At 43.0% G+C, this 26,092-nt stretch overlaps 1 protein-coding gene across 1 annotated transcript in view; it reads right to left on the bottom strand.

Moving 5' to 3' along the window:
• apbb2a (amyloid beta (A4) precursor protein-binding, family B, member 2a) overlaps window positions 1-25,659 on the bottom strand; it is a 35,675-nt gene extending 10,016 nt beyond the window's left edge. Inside the window, exons 1-8 of the mRNA XM_083981326.1 lie at window positions 25,563-25,659; window positions 23,216-24,513; window positions 22,266-22,474; window positions 21,483-21,635; window positions 20,859-20,944; window positions 20,696-20,756; window positions 18,346-18,492; window positions 18,091-18,218 (exon numbers count right to left, since the gene is read on the bottom strand). Coding sequence (XP_083837452.1) covers window positions 18,091-18,218; window positions 18,346-18,492; window positions 20,696-20,756; window positions 20,859-20,944; window positions 21,483-21,635; window positions 22,266-22,474; window positions 23,216-24,488 — 2,057 coding nt within the window. The 5' untranslated portion in view covers window positions 24,489-24,513; window positions 25,563-25,659. The remainder of the gene's footprint in view (window positions 1-18,090; window positions 18,219-18,345; window positions 18,493-20,695; window positions 20,757-20,858; window positions 20,945-21,482; window positions 21,636-22,265; window positions 22,475-23,215; window positions 24,514-25,562) is intronic.
• Between the last annotated feature and the right edge of the window lie 433 nt (window positions 25,660-26,092).

Here is a 26,092-nt window from a genome sequence, read left to right as displayed (position 1 = left end):
TGACTCTGGGCAAATCAAAGCCACTGATTTGATGTAATTGTACAACGACGGGGTGTGGGTGGGAGGAGTTGAGCAGTTACCTTTCTCTGTGTCCCGGGAAGCAGAGGGAGGGGAAGGTGGGAAAAATGAAGCGAGGAGGAAGAAATGAGGGCGGGGAAGGAAATAGTAAGGAAACAAAAAATGAGTTTTAAGGGGAAAAGGGGCAAGGATGAAAAATTGTATTGCAGCAAAAAGATGAAAAAAAGAAAAAAAGATGGAAAAGGAGGTGTGAAGGGAAAAGGGAAAAAAAGAGAAAAACAAGAGAAAAGTTAATACACAGCATACAGAGTCGGAAACTGACACAATGCTCTTTCACCTCAATCACTGTCTTTCCATAAAATGTGTGTGCGCTCAGCTGTGTGTAGTGTTCGATTCACTGGCTTACCATTCCACTACATTATGACGCAGCACACCTTTACTATTAGATATGCTATCACACTCGTACTCTCTCTCTCACACACTCACATGCACACACACAGAATCTCTTTGATCCTTCACTTTGCTTTCGCTCTTTAATCTTCCATTCGCTCCTCAGCTCTCTCGTTCTACACACTCTCTATTTTTTTTTTATTCCACAACACAAGAAAGAGAAAGCCCCTAAAAAGAAAAGAAAAAGACGCAGCGCCGAACGATCCATATCAACAGTGTAAGTTGTCACTGCTGCACCGCTACATACAGTAGTATCAGTGTTATGAGGAACGCTACAAAGGAGCCACAGGCTGAATACGAAACAGAGGGCTAATTCAAACATTGACTGGCTTTGATTATTTGATGATCCACTTAGTGAGAAGCCACAGCAGTGTGTGTGTGTGTGTGTGTGTGTGTGTGTGTGTGTGTGTGTGTGTGTGTGTGCTGAAGCAGCTGGCAGATTTTTTCAAACAGGGAACCTTCAGAGTCAGATCTTCGGGGCTGCTGCTTTAACTTGCTCTCCAAACAGCCGGTGGTCGCCTCGCCACCATGCACATGCACTAACATACGTACACACACACACACAAGGATAAATCAGCACAATTTACAACTGCACAATTGTGATTTCCAATAATTGTAATTTGCAAGCAATTTACAGGCCTGTACGTTTTCTAAAAGCTCTTATCTCGTGTCTGTACGTGATATTTTCTCCTCACTGTATGTGAGTCCCTTTAGTAGTTATTCTTCCATCTGCTCAAGTACAAATTCTGTTTTTCAGAATCAGTCACTTTGATGGAGTTTCATTTTAATCTCAAAATCATTTTTTCACTTTCCTCAATGTTACATTCTTCTCTCTTGTGAGTGACAGGCTGAAAGTCTATGCTGATATAAACCCAGAACGGACTCCCGCCTTTTATTGTCATTATCACAATGACCTTATTTGACTTCGAAAGCTAAAGATCTGGATCTATTTCCTCCCTGCTGTGGCCTTTTGTAAAAGCTTATGCAGCGATTTTAATTCTGCACAGGCAGTAAAGTTACAAGGCCATCTATCTGGGCCCAGTTGTTCAAAAGGCAATCTAATCAGATTTTGGATAATTGATTGGATCAAATCTAGAAAATGGGTTGTTTAAAACTAAAAATGGATTCTGAGATCGGATTGGATCTCGTATAATCCAGTCTGTATAACCTTCAGTGTGATACACAGTCCCATTTAGAGCACTCATTATCCGGATTTGTTGATCTTGAAAAGTTTGTATCTGGATTATATTGATTCAATCCAACTTTGCTTTGAACAACTGGGATAAAAGTAGAACGGATCACGTGATCCTGGATAGCAAAAAAAGGGATTTCAAAATCCAGATAATTTTACTCTAGATTAAACCTTTAGGCCCTGGTGACTCCAACTTTGCAAATCATCACTCCAGGCAGCAGGGCTATAATACCAAAAACTGCACTTCTCCACATGGCCACTTGAGGCTGTCTCCAAAAGTGAGTCAACCCCACAGACTCCAAGTTACAGTAATATGACCAACTTTACAGCAAAAATAAACATGTTTACAGCTTGGTAGAAAAAAGGATTTATGTCTCTACTGGTAATTTCCCCCTTCATTACGGCTGCATGGAGGTGAATTTTTATATAGCTTGTTCGTTTAATTTTTATCAAGGTAGTATGCAGCTTTGAGTGCATGCAGAAAAAGTCTCGGCTGGGAATTCAGCAGACAGTGACGGCACAACATCCACTCAGAGCTTCCATGGGTGATGTTCATGTTCATCTTTATGTGTCACTCTCTTAGAATGTCAGTAAATGAAAGTCAGTCACACAGTCCAAGTGTCATGTAAATGTGTTACTCCTGGTTGAGTTTGGTTGCACGCAATATGATATAGGTGATGATGGAGCGCTACAGAGGAGTGTACATTTAACCAACCGAGACTTAGCAGAATAACCAAACCTAGATCCAGGGCTGTAGCCAGGATCCCAGCAGAGTTTTACCTGAGACATTTTTCATAAGCCAACAAACAAAACTATGTACACATTCTAGAGTATTAAACCGTTGTTTATGTTTTAATTATTTGTTCAGCTCAGCTTTTGTCAATATATTTAGTTCTCTTCCTACCTGGCTCTATAGTGGTAGGTTTGTAATTCTGGTGGAGAATGCTAAAATCCTTTAGTTTTTATTGAATTTTCAAAAGAGACAAACTCTCTCAAAAAAGGTTAAATCAGCCATAAGAAACTCTGCATGTATAATGTGTTTAATGTGTGTGTAACCAATGAATATGACCTCTGTGCCCTGCTGGTGTCTGTCTGCACGTTGGCTGTAATGCAGTCTGATATAGTTTGCCAACCAAATTAGGAAAGGCAAATGTTGTTTTCCTCTTAATTTGACATTTTGGTGCGTTCTTCATGAAAATATTGCAAAAACTAAGTTGTCGACATGCACATAAACAGATTTTTCAAACTATAGTGGACACGGTCAGAGCAGAAGAAGACAAGAGAGAGTTGTTGGATTACTTTGGCATTAAGGAGCAGTGATTTCAAACCTCGGATAATAGAGGGGATGACATGGAGAGAGACAGGCAGTGAATCAATAAATAACCGAATGACCTCAGAGGTGTAGGGTTTTTGGCAGAAACGTGAGGAGAAAGGATAGAAAGATAAAATGTCGAGAGAGAGAGAGAGGGGGAGTGATGAAGGCACTGGGCCAGAAAGCCAGAATGAAAAGGTGGAAGTGTGTAAGACACGAATGGGAACGAGGTGTGAGACCCGGTGGAGACTGGACGGCCGAGGAAGACGTGGAGGGGAAAGAGAGAGGCGGAAAAAGGCACGAGATGAAAGGTACGAAAGCACCAAAGCAGGGAGATGAGTTAAAGCAAGACTCCCACCACTCATGTGATCTCTTTTTCTCTCCCTCTCTCTGTGCTTCACATATTTCCACAGCTGAATAAAGGATAACTGACTCACAACTACCAATCTCTCTTTGATCCTGATGGCTGTGAGGCAGGCTCGGCTGGAGAGGATGCGTACAACTCCGAGATTAAATGAGGTCACGGCTGCAGATGCACGGTGAACTGGGTTTGCGAACGTTGCACAGAACCATTATTATCTGCAGCTCTGACAGCAGTCACCCACCAACCATACTAAAAGCTGTGTGTGTAGTGACATTAGGAAAATCAGTTGCTTTTTTACTACAACTCCACGAGGATTAGGAAAATCACACCCTACGCCATTTTAGTTTGTGATACTCAAACCTTGATGCATTTCCACAGTTTGAATTTCATTTACAGTCTTGGCCATGAGTATAAGGACACATCATCAGGCCCTTTGTTAGCTTTAGCAAGTTCAATTGGACACAAAATATTGGGTTCTACATTGATGTGCTCAGGATCAGCGCTTACATCAATACTGGAAGAGCTTTGTGGGAGATACAGCCCTTTAGACCAACAGCGGTGAAACTGCACATTAACACATGTGGTCCAGAGCTGAGAGTGGCCTTTTAGACTATGATGAGAAGGGAAGAAAATAAGACTAGGTCAAAGTCCACTGTACATGGCTGGACTGTTTTTTGGTCAGTGATTAAGGTTGTAGATGGAAACTATTGTAATCAACTGATGTCATTGTGTTTTGTTTCTTGTTATCTGTGCTCACATACAGTACAGTGTTATACGTGATACCTGATCAGTAGCTACACCACCTTTCAGCACCATGCAGTCCCTCAATTCTTTGCATTGATGTCTACAGACACATCAAAGCATGATACTGCTTTTATCAGTGAATCTTCTGATTTTATTTTATCAATAATCCATGCCACTTACAATTTTATCATTACATCTGGTGATTTTAACCTGCACATAGATGATCCATCTGATTCCATGGTAAAAGAGTTATTATATTTACTGAGTTGCTTGGACTTCACACAGCATGTCACACAGCCAACTCACAACAGAGGACACGCTCTGGATCTAGGTATGGCCAGTGTGTCCTCTGTTGTGGATTTGGCAGCGTCAGACCTACTGTGTGTTTTTTAGTTTTATTCAGCAGGAGACCTTGGTGCAAACTGTCAGGAAACGCTATAATACCTCAGAAGTGGCTGCAAATTTTATTGAAATAGCACTCCCCAGCTACTGTACGTGCATCCTGTGATTTTATCATTAAAAATTTGATCAATAAACTCAAATCAACACTTGATCTCGTAGCTCCACTAACTACAAAGAAGGTAGATATCAAAACACTCCCACAGACTCCCTTTATGAAGACTTTGCAGACCACTTGAGGGGTAAAATTGATTTTATAATATCTTCTATTTTATCTAATCAAAATACTGTTCTTAGAAAGCTTTTTTTTTTTTTTACCTGAGGAAACACTGGGCAGTCTTGACCTGGTTGATGCTGAGATGCTTGCAACAACCTGCCTTTTCGACCCAATTCCCACATCACTTTTTAAAACGTTTTATGGATCTTTTGAAGGTGAGCTCTTGAATATTGTGAATTTTTCCCTTCAGACGGGCACTTTCCCTGCTGCCCTTGAAACGCCAGTAGTGAGACCCCTTCTAAAGAAGAACAATTTGGATCCTAATGTTCTTAATAACTACAGACCAGTGTCAAACTTACCGTTTTTAAGCAACATTTTAGAAAAACTTGTTTTATTCAGTTGAATGATTTTTTTTTATTTTTGAGAAGTTTCAATCTGGATTTAGGATGAACCACAGCACAAATACTGTGCTAATGAAAATTGTAATGATCTTGAGTGCAATTTGGACTTACACAAGCTTACAGTCCTTGTGCTACTGGATCTAAGCGCTGCTTTTGATACAGTAGATCACCAGATTCTTTTAAACAGACTTGACACCTGGTCGGCCTCTCTATACTGCTCTTCAATGGTTTAGTTCTTATCTCACAGATAGAAAATTTCTCGTAAGTTTGGACACATGGACTCAATTGTGGTGTGCCCCAAGGCTCAATTTTAGGCCCCATACTTTTTAACTTATACAGTACATGCTCCCACTGGGAAATGTCATCAGGATGCATGGTATCAATTTCCACAGCTATGCAGACACACACAGCCATGTCTGCTAATCAATCAATCAATCAATCAATCAATCAATCAATCAATCAATCAATCAATCAATCAATCAATCAATCAATCAATCAATCAATCAATCAATCAATCAATCAATCAATCAATTTATTTAAAGAACAAAATGCTGTAATGTAAAGCACTTTGTGCTATAATGTATGAAAAGTGCTGTATAAACAAAGTTTGATTTGATTTGAATGCCTAATAAAGCTGTTCTCAATTACATGTTTTTTCAGACAACATGTAAGACAACAACAAATATGAATTAGTGACCAGGAGTCACATCCAAGGCATCTCCAAGCTGCTGAACTGTGATAATTACATGCAAAATGATTCACTCAGTGAGAAAATTAGAAGCGACAGAATAAACTTCTTATTTGGTCTCTCATCTGGCGCTCAGCCTCCGTCTGAGTCAAAACTGCTGCTCCGCCTCTCTGCAACTCACTGAACAGATTAAACACACATAATGTTCCTCTCGCTTGCAGGGCAGCACTGGTGACTGGAAAATAGCTCAGGTTTGACCAAGATTTTCTAGATTTGTCAGCAGACAAATGGTATCACTGCAGTATTCTCCCAATGGTGTAATCAATCATCAGTCACTCCACACCAGTCAGTGAGCAGCAGTCAAAACTTGAGTAAGCACAGGAAAACTAGAAAATGGAAAAACAAGCTGGTAGACTGAAGAACAGCAGTCTTGTGGATGAGCAGAAAATAACTTAACTGCACAGCAAGTCAGTGTTCTTTAAGATGTAGCAATAGATGTTTCCTTGGCAATGATCAAGAGAAGGTTTTCTGACCATCACCCCAGAGGATTCAACTCAAGATACAAACCCCTGGTCAAAAAACACAAAGACCAGGCTGCTGCTGTGCAAGATTTGCAAAATGTGCAGAGAATGTGGCAGACTCAGCTGAATCAAACCTCAATCGGCATTCATCATTGAGCAGGACAACGATCCTACACGTACGGCTAAAGATCTTTCCAGGGTGAAGAGCGGGGATTTCCTCAATCCCCATCTCTATACAATTGAGTATAGTCTACAGAGAGAGAGAGAGAGACAGTCCGTAACAAGCAGAGGGTTGCAGCAGTGAGGGCCTGGGGGAGCATCAACAGGGAAGATCCAACTGATTGCAGTGGACACAATAATACATTTGATTTTGTAGATAGATTTCAAGTGTATCTGTCCAGTTACTTTTGAAACTTGTAACTTGAAACATGTTGGGCACTGTATCACCCACACATTTCTTTACGAATGTAAACCTATACTCAAATTCAGGCTTAGATCTATACTGCTATTATATACACTGAGCCTGGGGAACAGAAAATACTGTCCAAATACTTCTGGACTGTATGTTTAATTTTCAATTAACCACAAAAAGCCACCAAATTGCATTTTCTATAATGCAACACCCTTCATACTGATGCTGAGGTTGGTTGTGAGGCTAATGTCTTCATTTCCCTTATAGTAGATTTGTGCATGAAATATAAGTTGTGAGTGTTGGTGGAAATTTGAGAAAGCTGCGACCAAAACCAGATTTTTCCCCCTCATGGCTCCTAAGATCTGATGCAGCTTGTGTCTGTGATGAGCTCCCTGAAGTCACGCACCACTTCTCCAGAAAGAAACGTATATAATAAAACACAAAATATGAATGCATTCCAAAACACTGATACAGATACATAGCTGCTTTATGATTCAGCCCATATGATTCCACATTGTTTATTTTTGACCAACCATGCATAAAGACAATACATTTACAAGTTACTGATAATACAACCTTATTTAGATTCAAGTTGTGTCAAAAACTTCAATATGCAACTCCAGGTGTTTTAATGTTGTAATAAAACTAACATGTCTCACTAATGCTGCAGTAAAAGCAGCTTAAAAACAATGGCTGTGATAACAACATTAATGTAACTAGTCCGCATGCAGCCTGCTCTGCTGTACTTTCTTTTGCTCTGTAGCTTCCAGTATCACTCAGCCGAGACTTGTGTCCTCTCCAAACCATCTGTCACACACACTCTCAAACACACACTTCACACAGACTTCAATTATCAAACAGCCTTACAGAGTGTCTGGGTAGTGTGGGCCGCTATGCTAATGCACTTACATATGCTAATTGCACAGCCAAATGCTGATTAGAAATGTCTGAGCGGGAAGTTCTTGTGAATCCCCTGTCAGCAGAAAGTACCGGTAAGACGGGGAGGCTGTGAGGGGATCCAGGTGTGTGTGTGTGTGTGTGTGTGAGAGAGAGAAGGAAAATACATGTTACACTTATTGATCAAAAATGAACAGGTAGTTCTATGATAGCTGACAGTGCTGTGACTCTGGCTTCAGGCCAAAGTGGACGTGAATATCTGATCCAATGAGTTTCAGCCTGTGACAGGTGAGAGCCACACTAGAGTAGAAACAACAGCTGGTTTAGAAAAAGCCCTTTCATCACACTGTAAAGAGAATAACAAAACAATTGGCAGGTAGATTTATGTTCAGCAGATATTTCCCTCCACTTATTCAGTAGTTGTAGGAGATTTTGTTTTTAGCAAAACCTGGCGCTGCGTGAAATCGTTCAGTAAAAAAAAACACTCTGCAACTGCTTGAAGTTGGATAATATTATCAGGACGAAGCTAATCTGTATGAGCTAAAATGATATTCATGACAATTATAAGAGGCACTCACACTAATAGAGAAAGCTAAATCCACCCCAAAGCACGCTGTGTACACAAAGAAAAAGTGAACATTTCTGCTTTCACAAATTACTTTATATGAATTCAAATTCTGTAGATGGACCCACATTATCTGCATGTATTCTCTTTCCATTTCCATTAATCCAAACCCAATAAACATAAACATTGTAATGAACTGCTGCTGCTGCTGCTGCAAAAAAAATGCTTTTATAAAAATTGGACCCCTGAGTGCTGATAATTGTGTTTGCAGAAAACAGCCAATGTTGCTCATGACTGAAGTTAACTGTAGTTTATTGTAATGGAATATAGATGGTGATAAAAAATGTAATAAAACACAAACATAAAACCTTGAGGAAGAGAAGAGAAACATTAATAGGACTGTATAGAGCATCCGACAGAAATTGGCTTATTACTGCTCTATTGATGCTATGTAAGTGTCTGCTACCTTGTATTTACCATTGTGCCAATAACACTTAAAAACTAGTATTTTAATTAGAGTCTGGTCAAGACTCATATTTGATCCTGATACCATTGTTGTTGAGAGTCTATGTTCAAAAGCTTACACATACAATTATTTTTTCCCTGAAAACAAATTCCCCCTGTGTTTTTCTGCTTTTGTTAGAAGAATTCCTAGATCCTCTGAGGACAGGTGCACTGTTGTCGAACCCTCTGGGACAAATTTGGGATTCTGCTTGACTCTGGGTTACATAAATCAAACTGACTTGGCTCTCTGGTGGATAAACTATTGTATGTATTGGTGACACTGTGCCTCATTACCCTTAAGGTGATAGGATGGATCAACTTTCCATCACCATCTCATGCAAGCTGACTTCATCCAATCAGATTTAGCATCTTTCACCTTTTCCCTACTATCAGGAAAGCCGTTTGTAAACTCTTTCCAAAGGCATTTAGTAGACTAGAAGAGTGATCTTTTCCACAGGGCAAGATGGATTCTTACTTTTGTGAAGTCCAGTTGCCTCACAAGGTAAGCATGACTTCCATTAACCCCTTTTTTGTTAGCTTGTAGCAGCTTAGCATAGCTATCTTAAAAAATCCACAAAACGAAACCTCAGAATCTAAGTGTTGTATTTGATAAATCTATAAAACTAAATGTAAAGAGGGCCGCTAATGGTTTCTGGAGGTCTTGTGCTCAGACCAAGAAATAGGCCTACTAATAGAGGGTTAGGGTTAAATCACTGATAGCTTGTTAATTGTTAATAATTTAAAAAAAAAATATATAAAAAAAGTTGAAAATCAAATCAAAAGCTTTTGAGGTGTAGCTATTATGTAGCCTTTACTTTACTTTAACTTTAACAAAGCTAACTTACGGACAGTGCTACTGTAGGCTGCTTCCAATCTTTATAACTAAGCTAATCTGCCTTTCTGTCTTAACACAGAGATATAGGAGTGGTATTGATCCTCACATTGATATAACTCTTGGAAAAGAAGCCAATTAGCCTAAGCGTATTTCACAAAACGTTGAATTATTAATTTAATGTAATTAAAGCTGCACACTGAGAAATAGGTGCACAAGTTTGGTGCTCATTTGTAACTAACTAAAAGAAACACCAGTCAGCCTTCTCACATGCACACTGGCACAGGAGTAGTTAAAGGCTGTGTGACAACAGAACCGGGTAAACCCCTCTGCGACCTGGTGAATTAGTCATGGCCTACAGCCATTAGGCCTAATGTTGGATGTCTGTGCGTAATTACCTCTCTACCCTGTAAACGTGTTTACAGCACCAAGATCAGCAGCGAAACGAGCACCCAGGGCCAGAGCAGGGCACAGCGAAGGAAAAGAGGCGCATCACTGGTAGCCTACCACAAAAGCCCTTGTCTCTCTCTACACACGCAGGCAAACAGGAATGCACACAAAATCACCGATATTGCCCCAGGCAGCGAAGAACTAGGACAAAAATCAAGTCGAAAATAAAAATAAAACTGTTGTCTACGGTGTATTAAACGGCGTACGCAGCACAGGGCGCAGCCAGTGTGATTTGAGCAGACAGTTGATGTTGTTAAAAACTGCAGCTCTGCCTCAGTTTGATTCATCCTCTTTTTCTTTGCATCATTTCTTAGAAACAGCACAGCTTTACAAAGATGATAGTAAAATGGTGTTTGAGGGAAACACACATAACCCCAGTTTATCTGTGTGGCTCTTCCCAGCATTCACTGTGGCAGAGAGGCAAATGAGAGCGGGAAGGGCAACAAGCCGAGGAGGCACACACAGTACCCATGTGTCAACGCTTGTTGTATTTCATTACATATTTAAGAGCAGAGATAGGTGGGTGGGCGAGATGGATAGACAGAGAGAGCGTGTGGGGAACGAGGGATGAGGGGGAGAATGAGGGATTCTGGGTGGGCGAGAGAGGGAGAAAGATGATGTCCTGCTGTTCTCTCTGCTCTTGATCATTTATACATCACACTGCTCTGAGTGTGCGCGTGTGTGTGTGTGTGTGTGTGTGTGTGTGTGTGTGTGTGTGTGTGTGTGTGTGTGTGTGTGTGTGTGTGTGTGTGTGTGTTTGGACAGAAGCGCTTATATTCTCAACTGAGACAACGCTTCAATGAGATGTCACTTCAGTAAGACACTCCCCTTCATGTAACTTACTAAAGTATGTGTGCTTGTTTGTGGGTGTGTGTGTGTAAGAGAGAGAGAGAGAGGGGGAGAGAGAGGGGAGAGGGAGAGATAAAGAGAGTGTGTGGGAGAGTGCAGGGATTTGGTTTCGAGTTAGTGTAGAGTTATTCTAAGCTCTAGGCACAGTGCAGTTTGGATCATACTGGATGCATGTAACCTCATTAGGTGCATGTGCCATTAATCATCATCTTTCATGCAAATGCAGTACAGTAAATGCATCTCTCATCCTACTCACAATGCATATGCTGATGCTGATTTGCTTTTTTCTCTCTGGTTCAATAAAACCACATAAAAGTGTTATCCAGCATGAAGATCCTTTCGGTTTCACCATTGAGGTTTCTCCTGTGAATATTTATTTTCAGTCAGTCAATATGTTCGGTGGATTATCTAGGAAATGTTTTCTACTAGAAAAAATGTTGCTGTACAATTTTGCCAGGAGGTGAGGTTTTTGGCTGTAGGCAGAAATCTCAGACACACAGTGTTTCTGCAAATATCTAATTTACCAAAAATCTATCAGTGAGGCCACTAGAGGGAAGTGAAAAAATCATTTTGAAGCAAAATTAAAAGCTACAATGATTGATCACTGAACAGGCAGGAGGTTAATTATCACAAATTTTGATTATCCGATAATGATTCAAATGATTTTTCATGTACAACCGCAAACATGAATATCTTTGGGTGTGGCGTTGTTTGTTTGTCAGAGAAAATTAGATGTGAGGATGCCACTGTGATGATTTTTCACCAGTTCCTTGGAGTTTATTGGGGAAATGATAAAGTGAACAGACAGACACAGCAATCAGCAGATTTGCTGGTAATGAAAATACTCACTCTCAGTCTGACAGACATTGGGATATGGTTACTACTAGACTCAGTTGGGTTCTGTTGCTGATACTAAAATCCTTCCAAGCAATTAAGTTCAGTCAACACATTAAGTCCAGTCATCAGGTTTATCTCAATTCAATTAGAGGACTTGGTGTTGTTATCCAATCAGGGCCAAGCATTGTGAGTCTTTACTGGTGACACTTTTACGAGCTTGTACCTGCATCTATTTGTGAATGATCGATTTGTGAGTAAAAGTAATCTGATTGTGAGCTGCAGGAGAATTTATAATCATAACCATGAGAAGTGATAAATGTGTAACTCTGTCAAGTGTGATATCGATCTTGAAATAACTAAGGGGAGATTAATTTAGCACCTTATACATTTATTCTGCTTGACGTGCAAACAGCTGCCCCAGAGAAAAAAGAATAATCAAAAACCTGCATCAAGTGCTTTCAGTATTCAAATGTATTCACTGTAAACAGTCTGTGGCGTCATCTCCTGCCTGTATAGTCTGAAGAGATAGACGAGCTACAGGCAGACACCGACTGTGCCAGCGTCCTGCTGTGTTCAGCCCTGTAAGATCAGCGAACATCAGCATCGCCTCATCGCTGCCCGCCACGGCCCAGACCGGGGAGGTTTTTATCGGGAGGAGATTTATTGGCTGGTTGGGGCAAGGGGAGGGGATCTATAGGGGGAGCGGGGGGAGTAATCCGTCAGGAAGACAGGGATTACAGCAGGTGTGCCTAACAATGCTAATGCAAGAAGAGAGAGCGCAAGAGGGAAAGCGAGAGGTGGTGAGAGAGTAAACGCTGGAGAGGAGGAAGTGAGGTTTTTTATGGTTTTCCAAACCTTAGTGTGTAATTCTGTGCATGCCTGTGTGTGTGTGTGTGTGAGAGAGACATATGACTCTGGGCCAAAGAGGAGTGGAGACACAAGTCCTGCCATAATGACCCTGGGAGGCTGGTTGGACATCTCTTGACAAGACGTGTGTGTGTGTGTGCGCAGAAGTGGGAGTGATGGATTGTGGGTGGATGGAAAGAAGCTGACGTGGAGGAGCGATGACTCGCAGGGAAAGAGAGAGGTTGATATGGGTCTCAAATTGGAGCAGGAGCAGGAAGGAAAGGCCATCAATCACTCTGGCGTCTATCGAGTGGGTCTAGGTGTTTGGGGCCCGGTCCCCGTGGACCATCAGAGGGGTCTTGCATGTTAATTAAGGCCATTGACATCAGCAAATAAGCTGCCGGTCAAGTGGGGCGTCATGACTGGAAGGAGTTGAAGAAGAGAGTGGCTGCCATGACACAAACGGGCACATACAAACTCACTTCATTGACATAAATTGAGGTGATCGCTGGAGTGTGTTCACCATTTAAATATTAATGATACTGGAGGGTTGCGTGTTCTCTCCTCTCCTCTCCTCTCCTCTCCTCTCCTCTCCTCTCCTCTCCTCTCCTCTCCTCTCCTCTCCTCTCCATCCACAGAAGGTCAGCAGTGGTGGGAGCTGAAGGGAATAAGCAAACAGAGCCCCACTCCTTCCCACTACCCAATATGAATGTGTGGAGCTGTTACATGTTTGTTAAAGTGTGTTTATGTGTGAGCGCCTCATGGCTGCAGATGAAGTGAGGATAGTACACAGACATCAGCTCTATCCAAAAACACTTTTGGGGACGTACGTCACAGTGACACATTTGCTCTGACTGTCAACAGCGTTGTCTCAGTCCTAATAAGTGTCTCACGCCAAGGACAAGAAAACAAACAGGAACTGCCCCACTGATGTCATAAATCATTTCACTCTGGCTCTTGTTCTTCGCTTAGTATTTCCCTTCTCATCCCTCATCCTCCTCTCTCCTCCTCCCCCTCCTCCTCTGCTTGTTAAGGAGAGAGAGAGGGAGGGAAACTCCATATATGCATATAGAAAAAGCATTTGTCATATACACACACAGGCATGCCTTCCCCTAGGTGTGTATCCTCATTTAAACAAATTCAAGAAGCAGTGTAAGATGCATAAGTCAAAAATAGTACTATTTGGCTTTGGTGAATACACACACACACACACACACACACACACACACACACACACACAAAGTGTAGTGCAGTATCAAACAGCCGTGACACACACTTTGAAAAAAATCCCTGCAGCGCATCCAGACGCTTTAATCCCGCCTTTCTCAATCCCCACTTTGCTTACTTCATCTCTCTCCCTTTTCTTTTCTTTCAATCTTTTTTTCTCTGAACGTCTTGCTCATGTCTCATTGACTCCGACTTCAAACCTGCATCCCCTACACCTGACGGCTAGCCAGAGAGAGAGAGGGGGGGAGGGAGGGAAAGAGACAAAGTACACAGCTTCAAGTTAAACACACAGCAGGAGGCTGAGAAGTAAACGAGAGAAAATAAAGAATAAAGAAAGAGCTAATGAATGAAAGTAGGGCTGGGAGCTGTGTGGTGGTGTGCGTCCTCTACACAAACAGAGCAATTAGAAACCAACAGACGGGAGAAACACTGTGGTGTTGGGATAGAGACAGGCAGCAATGGACGACTTTGTGAAGCGACAGACGGATGGATGGATGGATGGATGGATGATGAGAGCTAGAGGAGTGAATGAACAAGAGGCAGGGGTACTCACACAGGCAGGCATCCTCGCCCTGTTACCGATGACTACTACCCTGCCTTGTTAGCTCCTCCACCACAGTGACATTGCTTCAGCCCCTTCTCCGTGGTACCCGGGGGTAAATCTCCTTGCTTCTCCTTTTCTTCTTCTTTTTTTTAAATCCTCTGGGGCTTCTTTCCTCCTTCTCCTCTGCTTCTTTTCGTCCCCTCCCCCCTGCTTCTCCCTCTCCCTCTCCCTCTCCTTTCCTCCTCTGTTACACCTTTTCTCTCCCTATCTTCCTCTCCAGTCGGCTCTCTCTTGCTGTCCCTACCCGGTCCAGAGAGTCTCCTGCAAGGTCCTGCTCAGTGCAAGCAGGGAAGCATGCCTCTTTCCTCCGCCCTCACTTGCTTGGTCTCTCTCTCTCTCTCTCTCTCTCTCTCTCTCTCTCTCTCTCTCTCTCTCTCTCTCTCTCTCTCTCTCTCTCTCTCTCTCTCTCTCTCTCTCTCTCTCTCTCTCTCTCTCTCTCTCTCTCTCTCTCTCTCTCTCTCTCAAAAAGCACCACCACTCTTTTTTCCCTTCCCTGCACTCTCTCTGTCTTGAGTATCGTCTCTTCCTCCTCAGTTGCTGCTATCTTTGTCTCACCCTCTCTTGTCTCACTGAGGCTGGGAAAAAAAAGGGGGGAAGGCTTAAACCCTGCTAAAGTGCAACAGCGGGACAAACAAAGAGCGGCGGAAAAAAGAAGAAGAGGCAAAGCTGTGCAGCCAATGGAACAAGAGGGAGGAAGAGGGAGAACTGGAGACAAAGAGTAGAAATAGCGCAAGAGCATTACAGACAGAAAAGAGGGGAGATGGAGAAGTGAGGGGAGGGGGACACACATGCACCCACACCCACTCATTTCACCGTCACACAGAGTGCTCCAGATATAGACCTATGACTTCATCAGTTCATGGCCACGTTCAGACACGCACACACACAAACATGTGAACGTGCACGGCTTTGTTTGCGCGTGCACGCAGTCAGACCTGCTGAGTGCTCCAGATATAGCCTCATGACTTCATCGAGGACCGACCCCCACCCCCCTCCTCCCGTGTCCCGCCCCGCTTAAGAGACGGGGGGACTCATTCATATTGAATCAGGCTGAAGGAGATAGAGAACATTCAGGGCAAGACTGGGAATATTCCTCAGATACATAAATGGGTAGAGAAAGAGACGGGAGATGGAGGGAGAGAGGGATGGAGGGACTAAACGGAGCAGCATCTTTCATGCGTGCATTTCAAAATCTCTCTCGTTCTTACACCCTTGTTATATCTCTTAAGCTTCCTTGTGCAAATCCTGTGCTTCTTATCTTCTCTATGTTTTCCTTTCTTCCTTTCTCTGTACTCTCACTTTGAGAACATCTGTCTTCTTTCCATCTATGACCATCTATAAGCTTCAGTCAGTTCAGCTAACAACCATTACCTGTCTGACTTTTAACGCCCACACAGATCAGCACTTGCAGCCCCCCTGCTTCTCAAGCCAGTTACATAAAAAGTCTGAAGGAGGATGTGGACATTTGAGCAAATATTTGAAAAACCGAACAGGAAAATCCTACAGTGACTGTTGAACATCTCACTGTGGGACCACGGGCATTAATATCCTGCTTTAACAACCTCAACTCCAGTTTTTTTTTCCTTTGGAGCCAGGCAGCAGGATTTACTCCCTCTCAGGAGCTATAAATTGGTGTTTTCAGTTCATGTTGTAGGTTGAAGAGGAGGTCAAGGCTCTTTCTAGACCCTTTCTTTGTTTTTTAATGTTCTTAAAAGAAAATATCAACACAGGCCAAACATGATGGGCGGCAGAAAACAAAAAAAATATTCTCTACTATAAATCCAAGAGGACACTCATATAAGGCCACTTATAAATATGCAGAGGCAAAATTACCCATCAGATATTAAACATATTTTACCAGTGATACAATTATCGCCTCCTAATACAAAACTTTCTGAGCTGCTCCCTCATGTCACATCAAAACTGCAGCTGCCAATTTCTTTCCATTTATGTGAATTGGTAATAAGTGCTTCAAATGATGTATTCTCTTCCATTAACATAATTATGTGTATTCATATTGAAAATCAGGCCTTCATGAAACTGGCTTTGTACACTGAAACAGGAGAGGGCTTTCCCCAGACTACTGCCACAAACCTGGAGGCACAGTATTTTCTGGAGCACCGTTGTCATTTTGAGCTGTAGCCCCTTCAATGCCCTCGAGGCCTGAAACAGCTCCAGACCCCCAAAAAATCACAGAGGTATGTAGATGCTTCCAGCCTGAACCTCAGACTTTGAGTATGGTGCCCTCTAGTGGCTGAAGGAAGGAAGTCCAACCTCTGACAAAATAGCTCTTGTCTCTCACAGATACACACACACCATAAAGCAATTTGCTGCATACATGGAGGGTGCATTGAGATCCCAGAGCATCAGCTGTGCTGTGGATCACAGGGTATAGTATCATAGTGCAAACTGAGTCATGAGCCTGCAACCAAACAGAAGAAATCAGACTGCAGATTTTAAAGTGCTGGTGGGAAGAGGGGATGAAGAGAGAGGATAGAAATAGAGAGAGGGAGTGATGGAGTGAGAAAGAAAAAAAAAGGATAAGAGGGAGAGTTATCCTGGGCCAACCCTCCCCTCGCCTTTCCACTACAAGCTTTATCCATTACCACCGAGAGAGACAGCCACTGAAAGTTTCTCAATCCTCTGAGACGGAGGAGGAGGGAGCAGGTTCTCTCTTTCTTTCTCTATCATTCACACACACACACAGGAGGAAGGGAGGAGGAAAGAGGAAGAGTAGGAGGGTGTGAAGGATGGGTGCTGTGTATGAAGGAGACTATAGCATCACATGAAAGATGATGATAAAGAGAACAGGGTTAGAGAAAGACAGCGCTGCATGGGGGAGAGAGAAATGAGTGGGAAAAAAACATAACACGACTTGGTGAGTCTGAGCGAGTGAAGTGAGATCAGGCCTTTTACACAGATGCTATTTTAAAACTCCATTTTCACCCAGTCCCTTAACAGCTGATTACACATGTCAGGAGCAGACAGCTCCTCAGACTGCAAACCTCCACCACTCTTCTCTTCTTCACATTCATTGTGTGACACATCTCCAATATGAATCTCCCAAAGTCTCACAGCTCTCAGTGCTTTAACATTTAGAAGTGAGGAGAGAATTTCACAAGACCTTTATGCAGCTCTTATGATCTCCTGTGTATGTTAAGCTCATATAAGAATGTGTGCAAGGGCAAATATGCATACATATTTCATACATACGAGATCCATGTGTGTATGTTACATCAGCATTAATGTATCCAGTGTACAGGCTTTGTGTGAATGTTTGAAGTTGTTGCTCCATGCATGGGTTAATGGAAACCCTAAGGGGCCCATATCAATGAGAGCTTAGCTTGTCCCCGCCATTAGCGGCTGCGCTAGCCTCAGCACACTGTCAGCTCACTGGTGAAAGCTTAAGACGATGGGACATTGCCAAATGGCTGAACGTCCCATGGGGTCCTCAGAAATGGAAACATGGAGCAATGAGCATAATTATGGTGTTTTGAATACAGTTTGTGCAAATATGCATCAAATAATAATGAGGCTTATTCTGCCCTCGGATGATTCGTTTAAAAGTCCTGATTCAGCTTCTAACAGCGAGAATACTCCATACGTGCAGTCCACAGGGTATTACTGCAGCCTATGTGCACGGTGTCTGTAGATTTACATGCTTGTTCTTGTTTACATCTCAGTTGGATCAAACAGAGCACACCATGAGAGCACCTCAAGCAAAACAATAAAGAAGAAAGATATTTGTGATGTCCACCCACCTGTCGTGGTCTCGGCCGACGCCCCACACTCTGATGCTGCTGATTGGCTGGGAGTGGAGCAGGCTGCGATCATCTGGGTCAACCAGGGTTAACATGCGGTCTTGCAGCACCAGCAGCATCCCTTTACCCTGTGAGACCACAAGCATTAACTACTGGCAACAATCCACTCACACACATGGATGGAGCCAAAATCTCTCTGTGGTTGGCTCTCTTCCACCTCGCAGAGATGCAAACTGTCTCTGTTGACACACTGACCTCTCCCCAGACGCCGGCTGAGTCTCGTATGTCCCTCCTGCAGTAGGACAGCTGTCTGATACAGTGGTGGACGGCCACACTGCTTCTCCCCTCACACAGGTCCTGTTCTGCCATCTCCACCCAGCCAAGAGATCGCACAGGAAATGACTGGGAAGAAATAGGAGAGAAATTTGTTTTGTCACGTAACAAAGCTTATTATAATAAAGCTGCTTCAACTCTATAAACCATCTTTCTGTCTTCTATAGGATAATTCAGTTGTTGTTGTTTTTTTACTTAGGTATCACCTCAGGTAACAGCAGGCAAGATTATTGGATACCTCTTACATGCATGTATTATGGAATAAACAATTACCTTAATTAATAAATAATTAACTGTTTTATTTTAGGGGGAAAGGTCAGTACACTCATCACTGTTAAAATTAGTCTTACTTGCACAAAAGAACTTTGTTCATGAATTAGGCCAGAACTGATTCTTTCTTTCAAGTACATTTGACTAATCCGTGGGTTAATTTAGAGTCTTTTTTATCCTTTTAATCCTGTCGGACTTCTTTAATATCTCCACTGCCCCAGATCTCAATGTTTCACTTGGTAAGTACAATATCACTACCAAAGAGGCAACATACAAGTTGCCCTACATCACAGTTTAACCTTGAGACCTCATTATCCAACAAATACTCACTCTTACAGTAAACTTCATTTTAATTCTGATCCTGTAACCCCTGTAAAAATGAAATACACACACAGCACTGCACACACAGCACCGCACAAAATTTTCCTCTTAAAGTTTAATTTTCCTGAACGCAGTATGAAGTTAAAGCTACTGTACCATCACAAGCCATAACGGAGAGAGGTTTGATTGAGGAAGACAACTCATGAAATATGAAAGACTGTGTGTGTGTGTGTGTGTGTGTGTGTGTGTGTGTGTGTGTGTGTGTGTGTGTGTGTGTGTGTGTGTGTGTGTGTGTGTGTGTGTGTGTGTGTGGAGCGCCTGAGGCCAGCAGCTATTACCATCCTCTTTCCTCTCACCCTCTACCACAGCAAGGAACTCTTTTTTTCTTTTTGAGGAAAAAACCTCAGGATAAATTCCTCAAGCCCATAACAGTGAAAGGCAAACACGCTCGTCAGCACATACACACACAATCATCATCATCATCATCATCATCATCATCATCATCATCATCATCATCATCATCATCATCATCATCATCATCATCATCATCATCATCATCATCATCATCATCATCATCACCATCACCATCATCCCTCTCTCTCTTTCACTGACCATAATACTCTCTCTTGTTTTTCACACATGGTAAGATTACAGTAGCTATATCTGAATTCCCACATCTACCTCTTCATCCTAACCCTAACCCTTTTAATATTAAACAACAAGCACACATGTGATTCATCCTTGCCTTTATTTTCTTCTTACAACTAAATCCATTACGTAATGTGGACATGTAATGTAAATTATCATTGTTGCTCATTGTTGCCAATGCCATTCTTTTTTCTTTAAATAAAACAAAAAAATTCTAACCAAAGGGACATTTTCTTTTTCAGATCAAAATGCAACTTGCACTTTCCCTGTGAACTCAGTATTTCTACATCCCATCCCTCCACATGAAAAACTAATTTGCCTGTGAAAACGTTCAATATGACGCAGTTCACACTGCGACCAGTGAGTGGCACTGCAACAAACACAAAGAGATGGAGAGTGAGGGAGGATAGGATGCCAGTGAGCAGGTTCATCACGTCATTGCAAACAAAGCCTGGTGACTTCCCCTCATTAACAAAGACACAGTTTAAAGGTCAGACTGGTGCATCAGAGCAATATATGCTCCGTTTTTATGTACGGTGCCAGAAATCAGCTGGTTGCTTAAGTGATAATATTTTGAAACCTCACCTACAGTTTTGGATCCTCACCTACAGTTTTGTCTATAATTGCAACTACTGACCTGACACCCCTGACTGCTCATCACACAATGTGGGCAAAACGAAAATGTGAAAAATGTGCCTTCCTGTTACTGTATATAAGGTCTTTAAATTAGTAAAAGTATAGAATCAATAGCAATGAATATTTATGACTTAACTTTGTCCAGGCAGATGTTTGTGGTCACAGTGCTATTTTGACACAATGTTGAGTATGTTGGAGTTTTTTTGGACTTAGTCAAGTCATGAAGTTGTGGAAAGTAATTGAGACTATGAAATACATTTTAAATCACCAATGGTTCAGAATGACACTTTCAAAACAGGTCACAGATACGCACCGATTAGCCACAGCATTTAAACAGGTAAATGGTTTTAGTGTAATGGCTGGGTGTGATGGGTGTGTGTTATCGCTGTGATCTTACCATTGCCTCTGGATTGGAGTAACTATTGTTGAGGTCCACTGTCTCTAACTGGGCCGGAGGGCTGCAGGAAACATCAGACATAGGTCAAAAAATATTTGCAGTTATGTCATATTTCACATGAAAGAGCATCGTGGTGCACATAGAATATGTCAGTGTGTATTACTTGAGTTTGAGCGAAGCATAGCGGAGGGTGGCCCCTTCAAACGCCTTCAGACTGGGATCTGGATAGACTGGATAGTCCTTCAGCTCCTGGAGCAAAACAGACAGACAGACCGATGTCGAAAAAAGAGATGAAAGAACTGTCAGGTTGACTTTTCCAATTTCATTGAATTCATTTGCTTTGTAATAGCTGAAAAGGAGAACACTCATTTTAACTCAATATGAGAGATATGCATCTTTGTTGAATATGTTCTTCACACGGGCATGGACAGATATTACTGTTTGCTCATTTCAATTTAATAAGTGCAGCAGTGACAGCAGAGATAAATCGATAACACCTTCAAGGTTTTAGGGAAGAATCCAGGTCTATGCCTAGTGTTACACAGATGAGCTAAAGTTAATAAAGTGACTGAGATGTGTGATTTATACACAAAAGCTGGACAAGAACTGACAGATTTTGTAACTATGATTGTTAAAAAAAACTCAACATAACAGTCAAGGAAAAAAATTAAATGAATAATATTACATGTGAGATGAAAATTAAATGATGAAAACTTTAAAATATGTATAACTGAAAATGAGAACAAGGGAGATCATATTAACATATAAATGTGTCTCTCTGTCTTACGTTGGCTATGCAGGTGGCGTTGATGAGATTTGGTCCAGAAGAGGTGACATCATTTGATGGGGTGGAGGAGGAGGAGGGGCAGGGGGAGGGGGAGGAGCCAGAAGGGGAGGGGACGGGCTCCACGGAGCTGTCAGATATCAGACTGCTGGGGCGCTGTGGGTGAGAGAGAGAGAGAGAGAGAGAGAGAGAGAGAGCGAAGCTCAGACGGTCAGAGACAGACAGACAGACAGACAGAGGAAAGTGGTTAAATATTGGATTTTGAAAAATGTTTCCATTAGAATTTCACAAAAACAATTTTAATTCCATTTATTATATTTTTTATAAATAGCTCGCTGAGACCATGAGAGATATGTCTCTTAAATACAGCAGATATAAACGCCTCATGTTGAGTACGGATTAACTGTTTTTAACCAAAGATGTGTAAAGCAGATCTGTGAGAAATAAAGGCATGATTGCTTTTCTTCAGATCATTTTTTTTTTTTTTTATACCTACCTGGGTAAAAGTGTTTCTTTACTTGACGGTTGTCAGGGATACTAATCTTTATAGGACAGTGAATATTTAGCCTTGGATAAATAAAAGACGATGTAACATTTAAATATAAAGGCCCGGTGCAATTATTATTAATATTGAGCGTATTCAATATATGGGCATTAAACAACCCTCATATTTAATGAAAACACTGTTTGAACCTGGACATAATAGCCTTGTGTGTTAAGTATAAGTGTATGTTAAATATGAACATGTTTCATCACAAAGTGTGTTAGATCAATGGGTCCTCTGACCTCGTTGGGTGGCTTGAGGGAGTCCTGTGATTGCTCTTGTGGGTCACGTTCAGCGTCTGGCTCGTTGTTAGGAGAGGCGTGTTGGTTGCCGGAGGCGACAGGTCGGTGGTACTGCGTGGTGCCAGTGGGGATGTGCCAGAAATAAACCTCTGATGAATCTGAGATCTCCCGCCAGCCTGGAGGTAGGTCCCCCTCACTCCATACATCTGCTGATGGATGAGAGCGACACGTAAACACATATTGCACACGAGTGCATCACACAAACACATACATATGTATGGAGCCGCACACAGGAGCTGCACACAGGCAGCCTCTGCAAAAAGACCACAACGTGTGCGCATACAACATATGGACATACAAAAGGCCACACACACAGGGTAAAATTTCAGAGATGGTCAGTCTGTCCCTACTTAGTTTCAGTTGTCATAGCAACTCCGGGGCTCATCCCCTGTAGTAAGATCCAATGGGCAACAGCCTCTCCCTCTTCCTCTCTCCTGATTCCCTTCTCCCCTGTCTGCTTTCTGATGTCTCTCTCCATTATCCACATATCCTCCAACTAAAGCTCTGTCACACATACCTGCCAATCATCACTTGCTAAATACTGTAGCCTACATCCCTGCTTTTCTCTCTTTCCTTCTCCCTTTCTTTTTCACACCCTGCTCTCTGCAGTATCCTATCCTTCTGTCCATCCTAATCACTCTCTGCGCCATAAGGGGGCTCACAGGGGCCTTAAAGGTTCCAGCAGTATTACTGGAGTGACTTGCTTGCTTAAGAAGAGGCTTTTGGTAAATTTCCAGATCAGACAGTCTGTAGGAGGTAGAAAGAGGGAGGGAGAGAAAGAAGGAATGAAAGGAGGGTGTAATAAAAATATGATTCAAGGCTGACACAGATATGCTAATCTTATTAAAAAGGAAATATCAGATGGGCAGACGAACACACACATCTCCAACCTGTCTCTTGTGGAGTCTGTGGAGAAGGCGTCTCCTGTGACAGCGTAGTCCAGCTCGAGTCTTCGTCCTCGGATGGCGTGTCGGGGGTCAGGTCCATCCTTAGACCGACTTTAGGGAGCCCCGTCTCTGTTTCAGGCTCTGGCAGGACAGGAGGGGCTCGGGTTCGGGTCGGGGTGCTCCTCTCTGCAGCTCGGGTCTGTCTAGGGGAGGAGGGAGGGTACTGTTGCAAGAACTGGTTCTCATTGTTGGGGTGCAGCTCCACTTTGATGACCCGGGGCTGGGAGCTGCGAGGGGGCTTCGCAGGACTGCGAGGACTCGCCTGAACCTGGACGCAGAGCTCCTCCCTGGCCGGGGCCGGGGCCGGGGTCTGCAGCTGGCTGTGGCTGTCTGGGACCCACTCTGGGCTGTTGGTGGACGAGGAGGAAGTGGAGGAAAGTGGGGCCTCCACCACAACTGGTAGCAGGGGCTGTCTTGGTGTCGGTGTGGGGTCAACTTCCTCCTCTTCCTCCTCTTCCTCCTCCTCCTCCACTACCGGCGCCACCTCTTCCTTCTCGTCCTGAAGGTTCTGCTTGCAGACGGGCTTCTCCTCCTTCTGACTCTCCCTCTCCTTGGCCGGGCTCGCCTGCTCCTTCTCTGGAGAAGACTGCTGCTGCTTCTTCTCCCCCTTGTCCTCCTTGTTTCCCCAGTTGAAATCCAGGTCCCAGCCTTTCCCGTGATACTCCAAGAAGCTCTTGGTCCTTCTGCGGAACGGGGGCTGCTGTGAGTTGTCTTTCCCAAATTCCAGCCAGTCAGCGGTGGGGTTATTGATGAGATCGTTGTGTATTTTGCCCTCTGTGTTGGCCCTGCTCAGCTCCAGCTGCTGGCTCTCAGCCCGTCTCTGCATGTTGGCCCCGTTCTTGGCCAGTTTGGGGTTGGTTGCATTAAACAGCGAGGAGGAGGAGGAGGATGAGTAGAGGGCTGAGCTGGAGGAGGACTTGGTGGGGAGGCCTCTTCCTCGGGTCACAGGTTGGTTTTTAGAGGCCAAGTTGTCACTGATGCCCATGGCGCTCCGCACACTGGTCATCGTGTACCTCTGACGGCTCTTTGGCAAAGTGGCAGAACTTCCGGTTTCCATGGATTCCTTGATGACATCACGCCCAAGCAGCTGGTTATATGACGAACGCAGGCTGAGGGAGGTGGGCGGGGTGGAGGATGACCCGCCGCGATTGGCCAAACCCACGTTGGAGGGCGAGGAGCCAGAGCGGGAGAGTGGAGGGGTTTGTACTGACATCATGGCTGAGTAGACTGCTGTGATAGAGCTGATGAGAAGACAAATACAGTGTTAAAAACACTTAACTGTGCTTCACATGATACTGTATATATTTTTACTCTGATATATTCTGATTTAAAGACTTGAGAGATCACAAAATAATATATGAACCATATTTTTTCTTCTTTCATAAACACATAACATAACATAACCTGCATTTACAAGAAGCATAATTTGGATGCCTTTTTTAAGGCTTGTAACCTGAGATGTGTGTGTGTACTAAGGAGCTTGGGAAATTCATTGATCACTGCCTCACTTCCTATTTTTTCGCTGACTCAGTCAGAGTACAATAATACTCTTCCTTCTTGTGGTAGTCAGGCCTTCTTATCCCAAGCTGGCTAATGGTTGGTCACAGTGTTAGTATTAGCTATGCCTGAGGGTTGTCCTGAAATTACTACATTGCCAATTAAAATATAATATAATACAGTGTTGTTTTACCTTTTTTTGTCACTTAATTTACTCATTTTAACTATTCATTCGCATTTCTCTTATTTCAAAAATAAACATAAAGCTGAAAAACACTGCGCAATCCCAGAGGATGTTATTGATACAATTATGTTCAGCTATTTCTCTGGGTTTATACATAAGATGTCTCTTTTGAAGTGCCAGTCAATACTGCATCAAAGTCATGAAGTCATGAGTTGTATCTATGATAATGGTTGTGAGTCAGAGCCTTGATGTGTTCATCCAGGACTGACACTGAGAGCTGGGGCTGAGCTGCAGGCCTGGTCCTTGGGGAGGGAAAGTGGCAGCCTGCTCCTGCTAACTGGCTAACCATGTCTCTTTTATCTCTGGGTGGATCGGCTTTGTGATGGCGAACAACACAAACAGATGAGAAGCAACAAAGACAGTGTCAGAGAATCATCTGAAGATGTGCCACACGCACGTGTTACATCACTGTCACTTTGGTTTTTGACCGATCTAATTAGGCTGCGACCCTGTGGAAAGCTGGCAAACAACAAATACAGGTGGAAGAACATGCCCAGGCACGCAAGCCTAATGTATAAACACCCTTCCACCCCAATGAGTTACACAAACCTCAAACAATGCTGCAGTCATCATCAGCACCTTTTCTAAGAAACATGGAAAACACAAACGCAGCAGATCTGAAAGCACGACAAGATCTTGGGAAAAGACAGAGACAGGATTTTTTGCAGAGTGCTGAATCCCTGGGCAGTGCACTTTGCTCATGCGGGGCCCCTATCCGCTCACTGGGTGGCTGTCGTGTCGTCGCCCTGTCACTGAGCCAGACAACCACAACAACCTGTTTGTGCTGAATCTGCACTCACACTCCGGGCCTGTGACCTAGACACAAACAGTGTCAACAGGTACAAACTACCTGCACTGAACCCTCCAGTCCCATCAGAATATCAACAAAGCTTATCGCTATATTGTGAATATGTAAATACCTTGTAAAGCTAGTTTCCCTTTATTGTGTTTTTCTGGACTACATTCATCTGCAGGCTCCAATGAATTTTCAATCTAAAAGTCTGATTATGTCAAAATTGCATGATGAAAAACTGACATTTGGGACATACATATTTTTCACCAGACAGCTACAAATTGTG

Source organism: Trachurus trachurus (assembly GCF_905171665.1).
Source record: "Trachurus trachurus genome assembly, chromosome: 10".
Taxonomy (NCBI): Eukaryota; Metazoa; Chordata; class Actinopteri; order Carangiformes; family Carangidae; genus Trachurus; species Trachurus trachurus.
Note: the sequence above shows the minus strand (reverse complement) of the source record. Positions and strands in the feature narration are given on the sequence as shown.